The sequence below is a fragment of the Alternaria dauci genome, chromosome 5 (assembly GCF_042100115.1).
Source record: "Alternaria dauci strain A2016 chromosome 5, whole genome shotgun sequence".
Lineage (NCBI taxonomy): Eukaryota > Fungi > Ascomycota > Dothideomycetes > Pleosporales > Pleosporaceae > Alternaria > Alternaria dauci.
Genome location: NC_091276.1, coordinates 2,200,600 through 2,216,030, shown reverse-complemented (window position 1 = coordinate 2,216,030; position 15,431 = coordinate 2,200,600). Strand labels below are relative to the sequence as shown.

General features: G+C 53.5%; 2 protein-coding genes across 2 annotated transcripts; both read left to right on the top strand.

Annotated features, from left to right (window-relative positions):
• The first annotated feature begins 190 nt into the window (after positions 1 to 190).
• Positions 191 to 2,843, top strand: ACET3X_006198 (uncharacterized protein). Its single transcript, XM_069452383.1, has 7 exons — positions 191 to 483; positions 533 to 550; positions 602 to 655; positions 703 to 790; positions 835 to 1,872; positions 1,921 to 2,327; positions 2,381 to 2,843. Exons 1-7 carry the CDS (start codon positions 350 to 352, stop codon positions 2,673 to 2,675), a joined length of 2,034 nt encoding a protein of 677 aa, XP_069306558.1. The 5' UTR covers positions 191 to 349; the 3' UTR covers positions 2,676 to 2,843.
• An 8,569-nt stretch (positions 2,844 to 11,412) lies between these two features.
• Positions 11,413 to 13,666, top strand: ACET3X_006197 (uncharacterized protein; the record flags this gene model as incomplete). Its single annotated transcript, XM_069452382.1, has 4 exons — positions 11,413 to 12,454; positions 12,624 to 13,052; positions 13,109 to 13,152; positions 13,346 to 13,666. 4 exons carry the CDS (start codon positions 11,413 to 11,415, stop codon positions 13,664 to 13,666), a joined length of 1,836 nt encoding a protein of 611 aa, XP_069306557.1.
• Between the last annotated feature and the right edge of the window lie 1,765 nt (positions 13,667 to 15,431).

Sequence of the window (15,431 nt, the reverse complement as noted above, 5' to 3'; positions counted from 1 at the left end):
GCGGGTATCGCGCCGTCGATGCGTGCACTATGAAGCTGAAGATGGCGCTACCCCAAGTGCTAAGAACAGGGCCGATTGATGTTCGAGGCGCGACTTGCAGGAAACGCGTCATGGGCGCCGTGCAGCGAAAGCGAGCTTGGACCTGTTCTGCCTCTCCGCAAACCTACCACCTTGTGGAGGGCGAACGTGCACAAGACCACACGCACGACACCGGGTGGCAGTCGACAGCACACACACACCATGGCTGCGATCCCTCGCTAATACCATCGTCCGCCTTCTATTCTCTCTACGGGCCCCAGGATTGCGACTGCCGCTTCTTTCTTGTTTGTCTGCTCGCCTACGCCTCAATATGGCTTCAGGCATCTTTCCACGAGACGTCACAGGCGCCGACTTCTCGTCTGGCGGCACCGGTGCTCGGTTTGCACGTGCTGTCATCATCGTAGCAGGCGTATGCGCTCTTGTCGCGAGTCTGGTTACTTTCGTGTAGGTAGTAGAGCCTCGTCGTGCATGACTCGAGCTGACGTAGCTGTAGTGCTGTCTGGTTACAAACGTGAGAGCGAACCCGCCGACTGTCGACACGCGTATGCTGAACAAAACATAGGAAGAACTACCGTAAACCGGTGCTGCAGCGATATGTCGTCCGCATCTTGCTCATGTAGGCACTCTCTCCAGGAGTCGTGTGTCCTCGCTCATATCACAAAGGGTCCCCATTTACGCAGGCGCATCATGGGCCAGCTTGGTGTCGACCATTGCGGCGTCCTATGTAGAGCCCTTCAGAGACGTTTACGAGGTACGTGCAATAGCTTCCTCTAGTAACCATCACTGACGGCCCAGGCCTTCACCATCTACACCTTTCTCCAACTGCTTATCAACTTCATTGGCGGCGAACGCGCCCTCATCATCCTCATGACCGGCCGCCCGCCCGTTTCCCACCCGTGGCCGCTCAACCTCGTCTGTTCCAAGATCGACATATCCGATCCACATACCTTCCTCGCCATCAAGCGTGGAATCCTGCAGTACACCTGGGTCAAGCCGTTGCTGTCTGTGGCTACCATCATCATGAAGGCTACCGGTACATACCAGGAAGGATACATAGGATGGACTTCTGGCTACTTCTGGAGCGGTCTGATCTATAACGTCAGTATCACCATCAGTTTGTACGCCCTCGCCATGTTCTGGGTGTGCATGTCCACCGATCTCAAGCCCTTCCGACCCATGCCAAAATTCTTGTGCATCAAGGGCATCATCTTCGCCTCTTACTGGCAAGGATTCTTCCTTTCGATCCTCGTCTTCTTGGGTGCCATTCCAGATGACGTACCTGGCTACAGCCCCGACAACCTGGCCGCTGCTGTGCAGGATGCTCTCATCTGCTTCGAGATGCCACTCTTCGCACTTGCCCATTGGTATGCCTTTTCCTGGCACGACTATGCCGACGATACCATCTCTGCTGCGCGGTTGCCCGTCAAGTACGCTCTGCGTGATGCATTTGGCCCTCTGGACCTCATCCAAGATACCAAAGAAACCTTTGCTGGCAAGCACTACGAATATCGATACTTTGATGCACGCGACAATGTTTTGGCACACGAAGATTCGGCATCGCGTGCGGCACGTATGGCCGAGGGCATGCGATACGAACGAGGAGGCAAGGGCAAGTACTGGATTCCTAAGCCTGGGCAGGGATCAGAGCATGAGCCCCTCCTCAGCAAAGTTACATCGAGCCGCGCCAGAGCCATGAGCCCCGGGCCACACAAGGCTCTCAAAGGCGAGGGTGCCAAGTACGGTACACCAGACACGGTCGAAGAGCCCAACCTTGACGACGAGGAAGAGCGCTTATATGATAACGCTCGTGAACTCGAGTTCGGAGACTGGAACGTAAGTATGCACCTCCTAGCGACGGTATTCGGTCTAACTCAGCTGCAGTATCCTGTGATTGAAGCCCACCGTCCGTCTCGTGAAGATCGCATGTACGCCGACCCGAACATTCTGACTGCATCGACCAACCGGAACCTGCTGCAACCCACCAAGGAAAACAAACGGAGAAGGAAGAGCCAGATCCATGACATCCAGGAGTCTGTGGTCAAGGGTAAACAGCGCGGTCAGTCTAGCGAAGGAGAATCTTCTCGCTCAAAGTCATCTCATTCCAAGTCGCGCGCGCCTTTCGCCAACCTTCTCCGCCAAAAGTCTTCTTCATCCAGTTCAGCCAAATCCGATAAGAGCCAGCTTGTGGATCTTGTCGTCGAGGACCATCAAGCTGAGGAAGTCGACCGTGTTAGGGCACGTAAGGAAGGTGGTCCAGGATGGAATGAAGTTCCCTCCAAGCACTTTGTGTAAGTTTGCTCTCCCCGTCCGGGGCAAAGTACGAGACTAACGGATACCGCAGTAAAACGTATGATGCGGGCGAAGAAGAGGAGATTCGAGAAGGCTTCAACCCAGATGAGGCTGAGCCACAGAACCCAGAAGCTGAGCATAACCTGAACTTTCCGTTCACGGAGAACCTGAGCGAGCAGGAGCAGAGAGAGCATGATGTCAAACCGCACATTGTAAGCGAAGCCAGCCACTGGGAATCTCGCGATGTCAGCAACCAGACGACACAGGACGAGGACGAGGGCGAGGATCATCCCAGCCCGTCTTACGGCAGTTTCAGAGAAGAGCGCAATGCCTGGAATGCCGATTGATGACGCATCTACGATTCCGATTTCCGGAAGGTTACTTCCTCAGATTTTGGGCCGACGATCTGTTTTATACCCCAGCCCATGCCATATATTACACCTTGCGATATATTTCCCGCGGCGTTAGAATGTCACCGATTTCCTTGTTGGGCCGGATATAATCGAAACTTTGACCATGAAGATGTTTATCGCATGCTGAACTAACAAGCGCAGCTAACTGTCCGACGTGCATTCGTCTCCGCTGTCATCCCAAAACATGCGACCTATCAATCCGAACCCTAGTGGATGTCTGCATTGTATTCCCGATCGAGACGCACGGTGGGGATTCTGTCTCGCGTGCCATGGTGCTGCAAAGTAAGGCGTCCAGGTCTGCCTTGGTGTGCTGGCACCAGCAAAACTTTGGGTAACAATGAAAAGATGCCTTGACAAACACGAGAAGCCTGCTCTTGGTTTTGATTGGGAGAGGTGGCTTGCGGACTTCTCTGTGCTTGTTTCAAGAATCATTCGTCTCGCCAATTACACACTGCTAACCAAAAGGTATTTTGCAAGAAGTCGCGCCAAGCTAACCGATTCGCTGCAGCGCAAATCCTGCGATGCACGCAAGTGCGGGAGGGAACTTGGCGAGAGCCTCCGAGACCGATGGGTCGGGCGCGCACGCGATTTACAGTTCCTGGCCAAAAAGCATCCGGCCCTCATCAAATGCGACAACACACCGTCATCTATCGGAATCTGCCTCTGCAACAACCTCAAACGATGACGCTCGTCGCGTTGCGCATGTTTCAAGCTTCGCAAATAGCATCCGGTGTTCCAAGGCATCCCCGCACTGTCGCGATGATGCGCTCAAGGACGCGACAGCTGTGCGCATGCTCGAACATGCCCGATATGAAGTAGCAGCCCTGATGCCAGACTGTCCAACGAAGGGAAACCCAGCACGCCACCTGCCGACAAGGCTTCTGGCAGTTTCAAGCCGCAGGCGCTATTGCCTCGTCACTGGTCCACGTTACTGCAAGTCTCCGCTCTGCCTTGAGCGCTTACTCTATTCCCGTAGCCAATCACGCCCCACACCCTACCCTCTCGACTCAATGCGCGCAAGCCTCAACGCAAACTAACTTGTGAGGTTAACAACGACCATGGTAGGGATGCGCTGCCATTGGGCGCCTATGCAAAGGCAAGGGACAGGCCTCATCTATAACATGCGAGCCACTGTCGTCCTGGGAGCTGCGAGTGGTTTGCTGTTCCTGACGGCCAGAACCTACAGGCTTGCTCATTCCAGAAGCGAACCACCAGTTGCGGGACAACACATTCGTCAACAGGCTGCGACTTTATCCGTATGGGTCGCGCAGTCAGCCATTTTCTTCTATCCTTACCATACTTTCCTGCCTTCTTCTACCCTCTTCCTAGTAACTATTAGTCTTTGATTTTGCCTTCTTTGGGCGCGACATTCTCTACCACGCTTCTTGTTCGACTGTTCTGGATTGTTTTTGATGATGGATTGTTAGCTGTACTGGTCTACAGCAGAAAAGGAAGATGGATTACGGAAGGATGCAAGAGAAGGAACCAAGGTCTCCATGGCTGGCCATCAAATTTGGATGCTGTGCATCGAAAGAGGATCTTGCAAACGATGGAAGCGACGCGCCGAGAGCTACTGGTACGTTTGAACTTTCCTTTCACTCTTCATCATCACGTCTTATTGTTCTCGTTGTACTCTCTTCTCGCGCCGAACATCTTTGCGTCTCCATTGTCTGTTCTTGCCGACAGCCCAATGTCGATCCCCAACTCTAACATTCTTGTTGAGATGCATCATGCAACTCTTGCGCACCCCTTAATATCAGTAATGCACGACTGTACACAGACGATGGTCCAACATTTTTCCAATATGTTGGGACCGCATGGAGTAATCCCAATCAATCTTACATGATGCTAACGCTTTTGATCCATAGGCGAGACTGATATGCGGATATGCTATGAACAACCGCGACCCGTACCACAGCCTTGCGTTGAGCCAATGCCACAGCGTCCATCAACGAGCCAGTCGATGAGCCGTCATGTTTCGCAATGGGTTTCCAACAGTCGCGAATACGCAGCACGTGCCTCGTCTCGTGCGAGCATTTCGACCCTTGCACGACCAAGGCGTTCACACTCCCGACCCAGCATCAGTCGTCCAACTGACTTTCGCCACTTTGATGGTCTTGATGATGTTCCCTCAATGCTCAACGACGCTTCTATGCCCACCCGCCGCCGTCGTAGCTTTCGCCCGCTTGAGTTGTCCATCTATCTTCCCGACGGCTGTGGTCATCTATCTCCATTGCCCGACTTTGACGGCCAGGATGAATGGAATAATTTGCCATCGCAGTTGGAGCGTCCTGCCGAAGCACACGTTCGTGTGAGAGACTCACGCACAAGCTCTATATCTTCTGAACCTTCCTTCATCATCAAGCGCAAACCAGTTGGTGGGCAATCTCGACGAAGCAGTATTCAAAGTCAGAAGAGCACCACCACACACGAGAGGAGGCTCTCGGGAACCACCATGGGTACTATGGCTACACCTACAATGGCATACCTTCCAGAGCATTCACATGTTTCCGGGGATCAGATGCTCGAGAGACCTACGATTCAGCGCTCGCGCACATCTGGCACCTTGTCGCCAGCTCGTGTACTTTCACGTCTGCCATCTCCATCCCGCAATCGTGCTAGTACTGCACCATCCTCTCGGCCAGGCAGTCTCCGTCGGACAAAGACCGACGTAGATGATGCCATTCGCGAACTGAACACGATCATTGAGGAACGCCGTGCCAGCGCGTATCGCACGAACGCTCAATCACCCGCGCTTATTAACCGTCCCCCACCCTCTCCATCTCACCACGTACCCTACATTGCGCCATCTATGCGCATGCATGTTCGTTCCGAAACCCTTTCAGACATTGGCTCTGCGTTCTCTGCCCCTCTGAGCTTCAAGCCTCTTCCCACGACCCCAGAAGTAGGCACTCCAGCCCGCCGGGCAACAATGGGACTCAGGCTCGCCCCGCCCTCTTTCTCCCACACCGGTCCCTTGAACTCGAACCCCATCACACCACCACCGCCAGCCACCCCCACTACACCAATCGCCCGATTAGGAGCCTGGATCAAGCGCTCCACCTCGTCCTTAGCGTCCAGCTCGCGTCCTACAACCCCGAAAACCGCCAATTCTTTCTACAAGTGCGAAGCGCATCCTGCCCTTCCTACCTCATCCTCGCGTCCTTCAACGGCAGGGTCACGCACCTTGCACACACGTCAAGAAAGCCAAGAAAGCAACGGCACAGCTACCGTAACACTCTTCTCCACATCCTACTCTTCCACCCGCTCATCTTCGCCAACCCACTCCCTCTCCACCGTCGCCACATCTTCGCCACCTAGAAAGTTACGCCGAGTTCCTGCACCTCTGACGCTGGTCAAGGAAAAGGAGATTGCTGCAGAGGCTGGCTTGTTGAGCGGAAGAAGTACAAGGGGTTTTATGAATGAGAAGCCGCCCATGAGCCCTAACTTTGATCTGCTCAAGGGCATGGAGATTAGTGCTAAGGATGTTGGTGTCAATGGAAGGAGGAGCTTGATGGGGCTTAGTTCGGGAGCGGTGGGTGTTGCTTTTTAGATGGTTTGCGTATGTTATGACTATAGGGTTATGATGGGTGGCTGGACTGGAGTCTGCTTGGGCATGGGAATACGGCACAAGGTTGGGATTCGGATGTGCAATGGGGGCACTGATAGGACGAGACTTTGCTGTGGCTTCTTATACTTCTACTTCTAGCGACTTGGGCATATACCCTCCGATTTCTCCCTACAAAGCTGTCTCGCTTGGTGGGAGGCGGATGCTCGGGCGCGTACCTTAGCTTCTATAATAAACCTTTTCCCTCTACTATAGAGGTATGCGACTCGCTGCACCCATTGGATATCGTTGCTGAACTCCGAACTTTCATTTCTTGAAAAAATCCTGCTTCTTCTAATGGTGCTTTCGTCCATAGATACCGCTGTGATGAGATAGTAAGACAGGCGCTAACACTGCTTCCGTACTAGCGCCGTTCTAACGCTCAGATCTTATGCGGAGATGTCTAGGTGAGTTTCGCTGTGGATGCCATCATAAACTTCCCCTCACTCCCACTGTGTATATAGCCCTCCTCGTTGACTTCACAACAAGGGAGTACATAAAATGTAAGAGCTTAAAGCATCCACGTGCAGCTGACAGCTATACGTACACGACATCATCAGCGACACAAAGGTCTCCTTTTCTGCATCCCACGTTGTGGCGCGCGGGTCAGATTTTCCCCGATTCCATCGCTCTGGACGCCAGCCGAATCCTTCGATACTCAGGCTAAGACTGTCCTCAGACCATGTTTTGGCCTGATAATCCCAAAGAAGTAATAAATGCTACCGGGTGTTCCGCTTAAAGCTGCCAGTAATAGCATGCCTCGCCAGATCGGCGCGATGTGGAGATGAACGACTATTGATCTTACGAAGTTTCTCTCCTTGTGCTTTGTGGATGGCAAAGTGGCATAAGACATGGTGCGCAAGTAGCTGTGCTGTTCACTGTTTGTCTGTGAGCTGGGACTGCACTGACTAGTGCGCTGCGCATACGATGCTCATAACATTAACACCTCAATACTTCGACATATCTGCGGCCATACATGCACCGTCATAACCGACTCCTCCACGTCGAAAATCAGTACATCTTTCCATTCCACTCGCGGCAAGCAACAGAACGATCGTACCCACCGCGACCCCGTCTGCGACTCACGTTACTCGTACCAAAACCTTGAGATCCTCGACTACAGCCAACCCACATACCATGTCTCTGTCCACCGGCGCAATAGCGGGCATCGCTGTAGGTGCAGCCTGCACTGCAATTCTAATGATAATCATAATGATCCTAATACATCGCCGGACCCAAATGCGCAAAAAGATCAAAAGGAATCGTGCCAGCTTGGTACGAACGTATGGGAACGAGGAAAAGCCGTATGGCGTCAGTGTTGTTGTGATGGAGCAGTCTCTGAAGCCGAGGCCTGCCAAATTCGACTGCAAGATAGGGGAAAGATATGAGATGCCACCTGCAAGAGTGGAAATGTGGCAGCCGAAAGAAGAATTTCCGGTGGTACAGGAGCTACCAGGTTGTTAGGAGGCTGGGAGGTAGAAGTGTTGAGGTTGTTGAAGGAACTCTACGTTCACGCCTGCTGTTCCGAGGCTCGACCCAGTACCTTCCCCCACCGGTTTACAGTCTTCCCTTCCTTTTGCACACAACTGGGCATGTGCTTTACTTGCAAACCCGTATAGCAAAGAGTCTACAGAAGCGCCTGGTCTCCGAAACACACCGTTGTTTTCTTGTACGTACCAGCATCTTTATCGGCATTGGTACCGCAAGACTGGTGAGCAAATTATACATAGGAGAAATTACCTACTAATGCATACAGGCTATCACTCGGCACATATTGCTACCACTACAACTTTTCGGACCAGCCTTGATCCGTCCCGCATCGATCCAACCTGCAAGACTCGCTATAGTCATACACGCAAGCACTCATATACATCACAAGCCTTTCCCATAATCGCTACATCATGTCATCACTTGTGTCTGTCAGTAGCCCTGGGGATGATAAGACTTGTTCTTCCATAATCGATGATCCCAACAGGGACTTGTACGAAGCAGATCTCCCCAAATCCTTCGCCGATGGACTACGTACCTCCGCAAACAGAGGCAGGTCGGACAGCTTGACGGGACAAATAGACACCATGGTTGAAGAAGAGCCCACCAAGGTTCCTACAAACATGGAAGGTCGTACTTCGCCGGATTCTCCCTATCAGGTCAGGCTCCCATCATGAATTATTAGCATACCCAGCTAACATCCCAACAGTATGTCGTTGCGGTATTCATAATTTTCCCTGTGCATGAGAACCTGGCAACAGCGCCCGGCATTCTGTTGCCTACAGACGTCGTTCTGGGAAACATTGATCATTGTTCTATTTGTATCGCAGGCAGGGCTCGAAGAAAATGCTAATAGCTTGGTAGCCTTTCCATTGCGAGAAGAGCTTCCTGGGATGCAATCGATGCTGCTACTGCAGCACGGAAGGCCAATGCGCAACAACACACAGCTGCACAAGAGGTGCATGCTCTAGAGCGGTGTCACACACTAAGAATGCGCATTTACCGTAAGGCTAGAACACGCCTCGCAGCACCAGAGCTGCTCGTCACGCCTGAGCCTTGGGACCTTTCGGAAGCACCCGCACGAAGATTGGTGGAGCGTCCTTCTATGTTTCAGGGATTCCTAGAGGTGGAGCTGGGTACTCTCAATCTGATTGAAATTCGAATAGAGGTTCTTCGATCACAGATCCTCAAATCCCCTCAACTCCTCATAGTACCTCAGTTCCATCGAGAGATGGAGTGCCTTGAGATTGTCCAGAGGCGACGAAAGGATATGCTGGCGAGTCGATTGCTAGTTGACCTCCTGCTCGAAACTTTCCGTCATGCAACGGCTAAGCTTCTCACCGACATCACGGAAAAGGACGAAACCAAAAAGACACCCATATCCGAATTATGCTACCGCCTCTTAGCTTACTCGACATACCCCGGTAATTGCAATGAGCTCGTTATTACGGCTCAAGATATCGAGGAAATGGAACGCGAATACTTGCCGTGGCGATACAAGGCTATGAAATCTTCACGGGCGGCTTCACCGACGTCATCGATGTCGAATTGCTCCCCATCGTCCACACGGAACGCGTCGCCGGTCCATGAAATACGACTTTCTCCAGAGCCAATTCCCTCACTACCGTCAACAGAGGACCCTCCGCTCAAGGACCCCACTCGTCTACGTGTCAAGTTCCAGGATTGTGTAATGACACAGACTCCAGGTACATGACATCTGTCTCACCCTCTCAAGATCGGCTGGCTAACAACTTGCTCTTGCCAGCTGTATGGAGAAGACTAAGGAAAAGCCTGCCGAGTATCTCATCCAACCCACGCGACCCATCGGGCAGTCCAGTCTCGCAGTCTGAACACCAGCGAGCGGTACGAACCGTTCGAAGAGCACATTGTCGACACGCAGACACCTCACATCTGACACATCCTATCGTGATGATGGGGTTACCCCCAACACCGTACATGGCTCCGCTTAAAGGTTTACAGCCGCCCCAGACAGCGCCACCCGACGAACAGCACACAACGAATTCACCAGAGCCCGTAGGTTCTGGGGGCTGTGATCATCCCTTTCCTTACCCTATCGACCAAAGTGAAGTGCTCACCCTACCAGCGACTGCTCATACACAAAATGCTTGGTCAAAAGCAACTGTTACGAAACGTCGAGCTAGTGAGGACATTAGCTCCGCATATTACGACGAGCCTAAAAAGGCGAGGACATTCGATTCACACGAAGCCCATGGGAGCAGCCACAATGGTAGTATCAGGGGTGTAGGCCAGACCCAAGAGAATACTCAGTATACTTCGACGGGCACCGCGGGTACAGAGTTGGGTATGACACCCTTCCTCCTTGCTCATGCCGGGGCACTGACTGATTGATCAATTGACAAAGCTCACCCACCGAGAACTGGACCATCTTCGAAGATGGCAGTAGCGCTTGCCATAGCTCAGGCGAAGAGGGACGCAAAATACACGCAAGAGCGCTCTCACAAATACCTAGAAGACTTCAAGAAGCCTACCAGGCGGTTTGGTGGAGATAGTGAATGGAGGGAAGAGGACTAGAAGGTTGGCTCATCACACGTTGCAGATGCGTGACTATCGGCATTGCTAGTATATGAAAACGCTATTGCTAAAGTGGCCCGTGATGATGGTTCTTTCTCTACATTTTGCATCCAAGTGTACTCTAGCCTGTTGTGTACTCGATATATCCTACACTGCCCTGCGTCGACTATAATTGCCTCTAGTCTGTAATTAGATCAGGTGCAACTTACCAGGAACGAGCTTGTTACTCTTCGCATATATCATGACACATCGTCAAGCGTCCGCTACCAGACTCATCCATAAAGAAAGAAACATGTCCTGCGCCAAGTCCACGTGCGCCCCTCCCATTCCTTGCCGTCTTTCATCGACCACCATTCTTCATTCTTCACCCATCCGTCGCTCCACCGCCACACCTGTCTAAGCCGCGCCTCCTATACCACGCATGCGGCCACAACACACGTGTCTTATCTCCTCGGTCTGATTGATAGCAAAGTCCCTAGATCGCTTCTCCAGGCCTAGCGGAACCCGCCGCCCAATCTCCCAGCATCCCGCATTCGCACCAATCACCGTCCACCTTCCCTAAGCAGCTAGCACCTCGGCCCGCGCCCAACCAGGGTTCCGCACCCCAGCACTGCGAACATGAGCCAATGACAGCACACGCGCCGCAGCACGCGTCGACAAAGTGGTCAAGCACGACAAGAAAGTCTGTAGTATTGCCAAGAGTCATCGGAGCTCGCGCGTGAGCGGCGATATGTTATTCTCCTGCTCTGATAGGCAATCGCGACTATGAGTTAGTGAGGGGTGGATTGTCAGCGGCTAGGCCGGGGGGCGATGCGGCGATAAAAGTCAGGAACAGGTCAAGTGTAGTGGAGTGTATTGTAGGATAGCGCGATCGCCATTGAACGAGCACCGGTACCGGGTTCTTGGAAAGACATCGTTGCATGGCGGCATGGGGATTATAAGAAGATGGGGCCGGAGCCTCAGTTTTTTCTCTTGTGTTTCCCAGAGATACCCATTCCGAATCACTCTCGTTCTCCATTCGCTATGGCGCCTCTAACGCGGTTCCTCGCCCTCTCGGCGTCTGTGGCAGTGTCTACTGCGCTTACGATTGCAGAGATCAATGGCAACAAGTTCCTCTCGCCGTATAAGGATCAGACCGTTTCGAACGTCACCGGTGTTATCACGGCAAAGGGGCCCGATGGCCTCTGGTTGCGATCGACAACGCCTGACAGCGACGACCGGACATCCGAGTCCCTGTACGTTTTCGGTCGCACATTTGGCGCAAACTTGACGGTGGGCGATACAATTGTCGTGGGAGGAAGGGTACTCGAGTACCGCTCGAACAGAGACTACATCTACCTGACCGAGCTTTCGGCGCCGGTACTGCAGGGGCGGCTCAGCTCAGGAGCCGCTGTAAAGTCGCTGGTCATTGGCACAGATACGCCCGAACCACCCAAAGAGCAGTACAGCAGTTTGGACGGCGGAGATGTTTTCGCTGTGCCCAACAATGTATCGCAGATCAGCGTTGCGAACCCGGAGCTGCAGCCCAAGAAGTACGGTCTTGACTTTTGGGAGAGTTTGTCTGGCGAATTGGTTACTGTCCAGGCGCCTACTGTGCTTACCAAGCCCAACCAATTCGGCGACACATGGATTGCTGGAAACTGGAAGGTGACGGGTCGCAACAAGCGCGGCGGTCTGACCATGACCGACAAGGACGCCAACCCAGAGACAATCATCATCGGTACGCCGCTTGACGGAACCAGGAACCCCACTGACGCCAAGATGGGTGATACCATTGAGGAGATCACCGGTATCGTCACCTACGCTTTTGGTTTCTACCGAATCCTCCCGACGACCGCGATCAAGGTCACCAGCAGCCAGCAGCCTACCATTCCTTCGGCGACAAAGCTCGTATCAAATGGCAAGTGCGACGGCATCACCTTTGGCGCCTACAACGTGGAGAACTTGGCACCTACATCTGACCACCATCCTGATCTGGCCAACCATATCGTCAACTACATGAACAGTCCAGATATCATCTTTGTACAGGAAGTACAAGACGACAATGGTCCTACAAATGACGCAGGTAAGTGTTTCAGAAAGTTTGGTTGACACCCTCTCCCTCGCTTTCCAGATGCTGTATCTGCTAGCGGGCCGCACACGAGTTGTCCTACCTTTCACGCGTCCCACGCATGTTACGATACATGCCGTCGGCTTGTTGATCCGTGCCTGAATCTAACGCTGACCTCTCGCAGTTGTGTCTTCGAACCTTACCCTTTCCACTCTCACTGCTGCCATCTCAGCTGCAGGTGGCCCCAACTACACATTCATAGACATTGTGCCTGTTGACGATCAGGATGGTGGCCAGCCAGGTGGTAACATTCGTGTCGCCTACCTGTACAAGCCCAACCTGATCCGCCTCTACAAGCCCAACCCAGGTGGTCCGCTCGATGCCAACGAGGTTCTTGCTGGCCCGACGCTCAAATATAACCCTGGACGTGTCGAGCCCGCCAATGCTGCGTGGACAGCGAGCCGAAAGCCGTTGGTCGCGCAATGGGAGGTGATCGGAAAGGCTGGCGCGAAGAAGTCGGACGTATTCTTTACCGTCAATGTCCACTTTGCTTCCAAGGGAGGAAGCAGCAGCTTGCACGGAGATGCTCGACCACCTGTCAACGGTGGCGTAGGTAAGTTCATCAAACTGAACGAGCTCGTGCGACAGTCGCTAACAACACGCCCATAGACGTCCGTCTCGAACAGTCGCGTCTCACCGCAAACTTTGTCAAGGTACGTTCAGATGTCGGCTGCGGCTCTATGCGGCAGGGCGGCGCGGAGAAGGGTGGCTGCAGCAAGTTTCGCGTACCTTGGTTCCTGCGGCGATACCAAGAACGCCATTTTCGCACGAAAGGAATGCCCTTTTGTGCCCCTGAGCATGGAAATTGAAGAAAAAGACACGAGCAAGGCTGACAATAGAACACAGGATATCCTTTCGAAGGACAAGAACGCCCGCGTCGTGAGTGCAGGTGATTTCAACGAATTCGCCTTCGTGCAGCCCCTGGAAGAGTACGTCCAGATTAGCGGGCTGAAGGACATGGACGAGGTAGCCAAAATTGACAAGGTCGAGCGCTACACGTACCTTTTCGACATGAATGCCCAAGAGTTGGACCACATGTTCGTTTCGCCGTCTCTGGCAAAGAGCAGGTCGGAGTTTGAACACCTTCACTTGAACACATGGCCGGAATTCGATGCGCAAGTCAGTGACCACGACCCATCGGTGGCCAGGCTGGATGTCTGCGCTTAGACGACGCTGCATACGATAGTTTGCTAGACGCGCATAGCCGACGTCCGTGTTTGATAAGACAGATAAATGAATACCAAGAGATAAAGCGACCCTGATTCTGGATGGTCTTGCGAAGTGAAAAAAGCAATCAACGTGTGTTGGGGCTGACCTTGCATCTGCCAGTAAATGCGTTGTTGAGATGTCAGTATTGAGTACTGACACCGTGTTTTATTGCGGCGTGGTTGGCCGCAGAGACAGGCAATCTCTCTTCCAGCATGTTTACGAAAAGGCGAGTGCACGTTCCCGACGCCGACAGGTCGCAATACAGCTGGGGGGGGGCCTGTCATAAGCGGGAGTATTGGACATGCATCTGAGTGCGCCGCAGCAACGCAGCTAGATGACCGCGCAGCACGTAATTGGGGACAGACATGCAGAGCGTTGAGAGGGTGGGAGCAGGCGAGGGGCGAAGTTCAACGTTTGCTGATCTGCCTTGACTCGGTCTGATGGCCACGCGACGAGCACATGGGCGATCAGCTTGGTGCGCTCGTTGGCGTTTCTAGGCATGACATCGTGTGTGCGCCATGGTGGTGTTTGGATTTGTACGCTGGCCTTTGGGGCAGCGCAACGATTACAAACCGCCAGCGATAGCGCTGCGGGGCCACGTGCGAGTAACGCAAATGGTGCTGCAAATGCCGTGCCTAGTGTCGCTTGCAAACCGTGGCCCGGGTACAGCGGACGTCCAAAGTTACCAGAGACCAATGCTGTTGCTATCCATGATGCTTGTACGCAGCCAGGACTAAGCAGCTTCCATTGTTCCGCTGACGCCGTGGCCGATGGACGGTGCTGGCGAATTGCACGCGGCCAGTGCTCCATTTATCCGACGCACCAATCTGGGCTCTCGTCAGCTCTACCCCAGTAGCGGACAGCGGGACTCTCGCAGAGCACACCAGGCAAAGTCGACCACTTGGACAGTGGGGCACTCTAATCAAGCCCGGCTGACTCTAGCCCGGCCAAGCTACTCCACAATTCCCCAGAATGGCGGGGAAAAGTCCGCTGTTTGACGTGCACTCCGCTGTTGCAAGTTCAACACCACAACGTCAAAAATCGTCCAATTTTGGCCTCTCTGTCGCACAGCGCAGCCCAGAATAGCGGAATGATGCACTATCCAAAGCTTCGTTCAGCCGGCTGAAAAGCAACACCCTGCCGCTGCGTCCTTATCCGCGGCTCCATGCTGGAAGGCGTTGTGCCAAGGTCTTGGGTGGCGCCTTTGGCTGGCTTCGAATGGTCGCGTCGCCGGTGCCCAGCTCTTCCATCTAACGCAAGTCCCGGTCGTTCTGGAACGCAGCAAGTTCCTAATCCATGTGCTTGGCCCGGAGCGACGAGGGGCTCTGCCTAAACACCGACATGGTGGAATAATTGCTTTCGTATGGGCCGCAGCGCTATCCGTCCGCAGTCCTGGCATAGGGATGGGAGTTGGGAGGCTGAAACCCAATTTAAGGATGCGCGCTTTGTCTGGAACCGCTGAGATGTACGTCCAAAATGATCGGTAAGACACAAACTGTCGTGGGTTTCGGCAGCCAGTCGGTTGGTTGGTGACAGATTTGACAAAGGCAAAGGGCATCGTGGTACCGCAGCCGCTAGCGCCAAGTCAAGGTGCCGTAGAGCCATCGCATCATTCCTCCTTCGGCGCCCTTCCCACCGACACGCTCGGACGCAGCAATTGACGGGCCAAGTCAGATCCACAACCTCGTCCCATCCAACCGCCCCATGGGGTCCCGGGTCGCGC

What these genes read in the sequence shown, in the direction of transcription:
- ACET3X_006198 (XM_069452383.1), top strand. Translation starts at nt 350, where the DNA reads ATGGCTTCAGGCATCTTTCCACGAGACGTCACAGGCGCCGACTTCTCG. An exon ending in CCTTCAGAGACGTTTACGAG is followed by an intron (nt 791 to 834) that starts GTACGTGCAATA and finishes CTGACGGCCCAG; the next exon opens with GCCTTCACCATCTACACCTT. An exon ending in TCGAGTTCGGAGACTGGAAC is followed by an intron (nt 1,873 to 1,920) that starts GTAAGTATGCAC and finishes ACTCAGCTGCAG; the next exon opens with TATCCTGTGATTGAAGCCCA.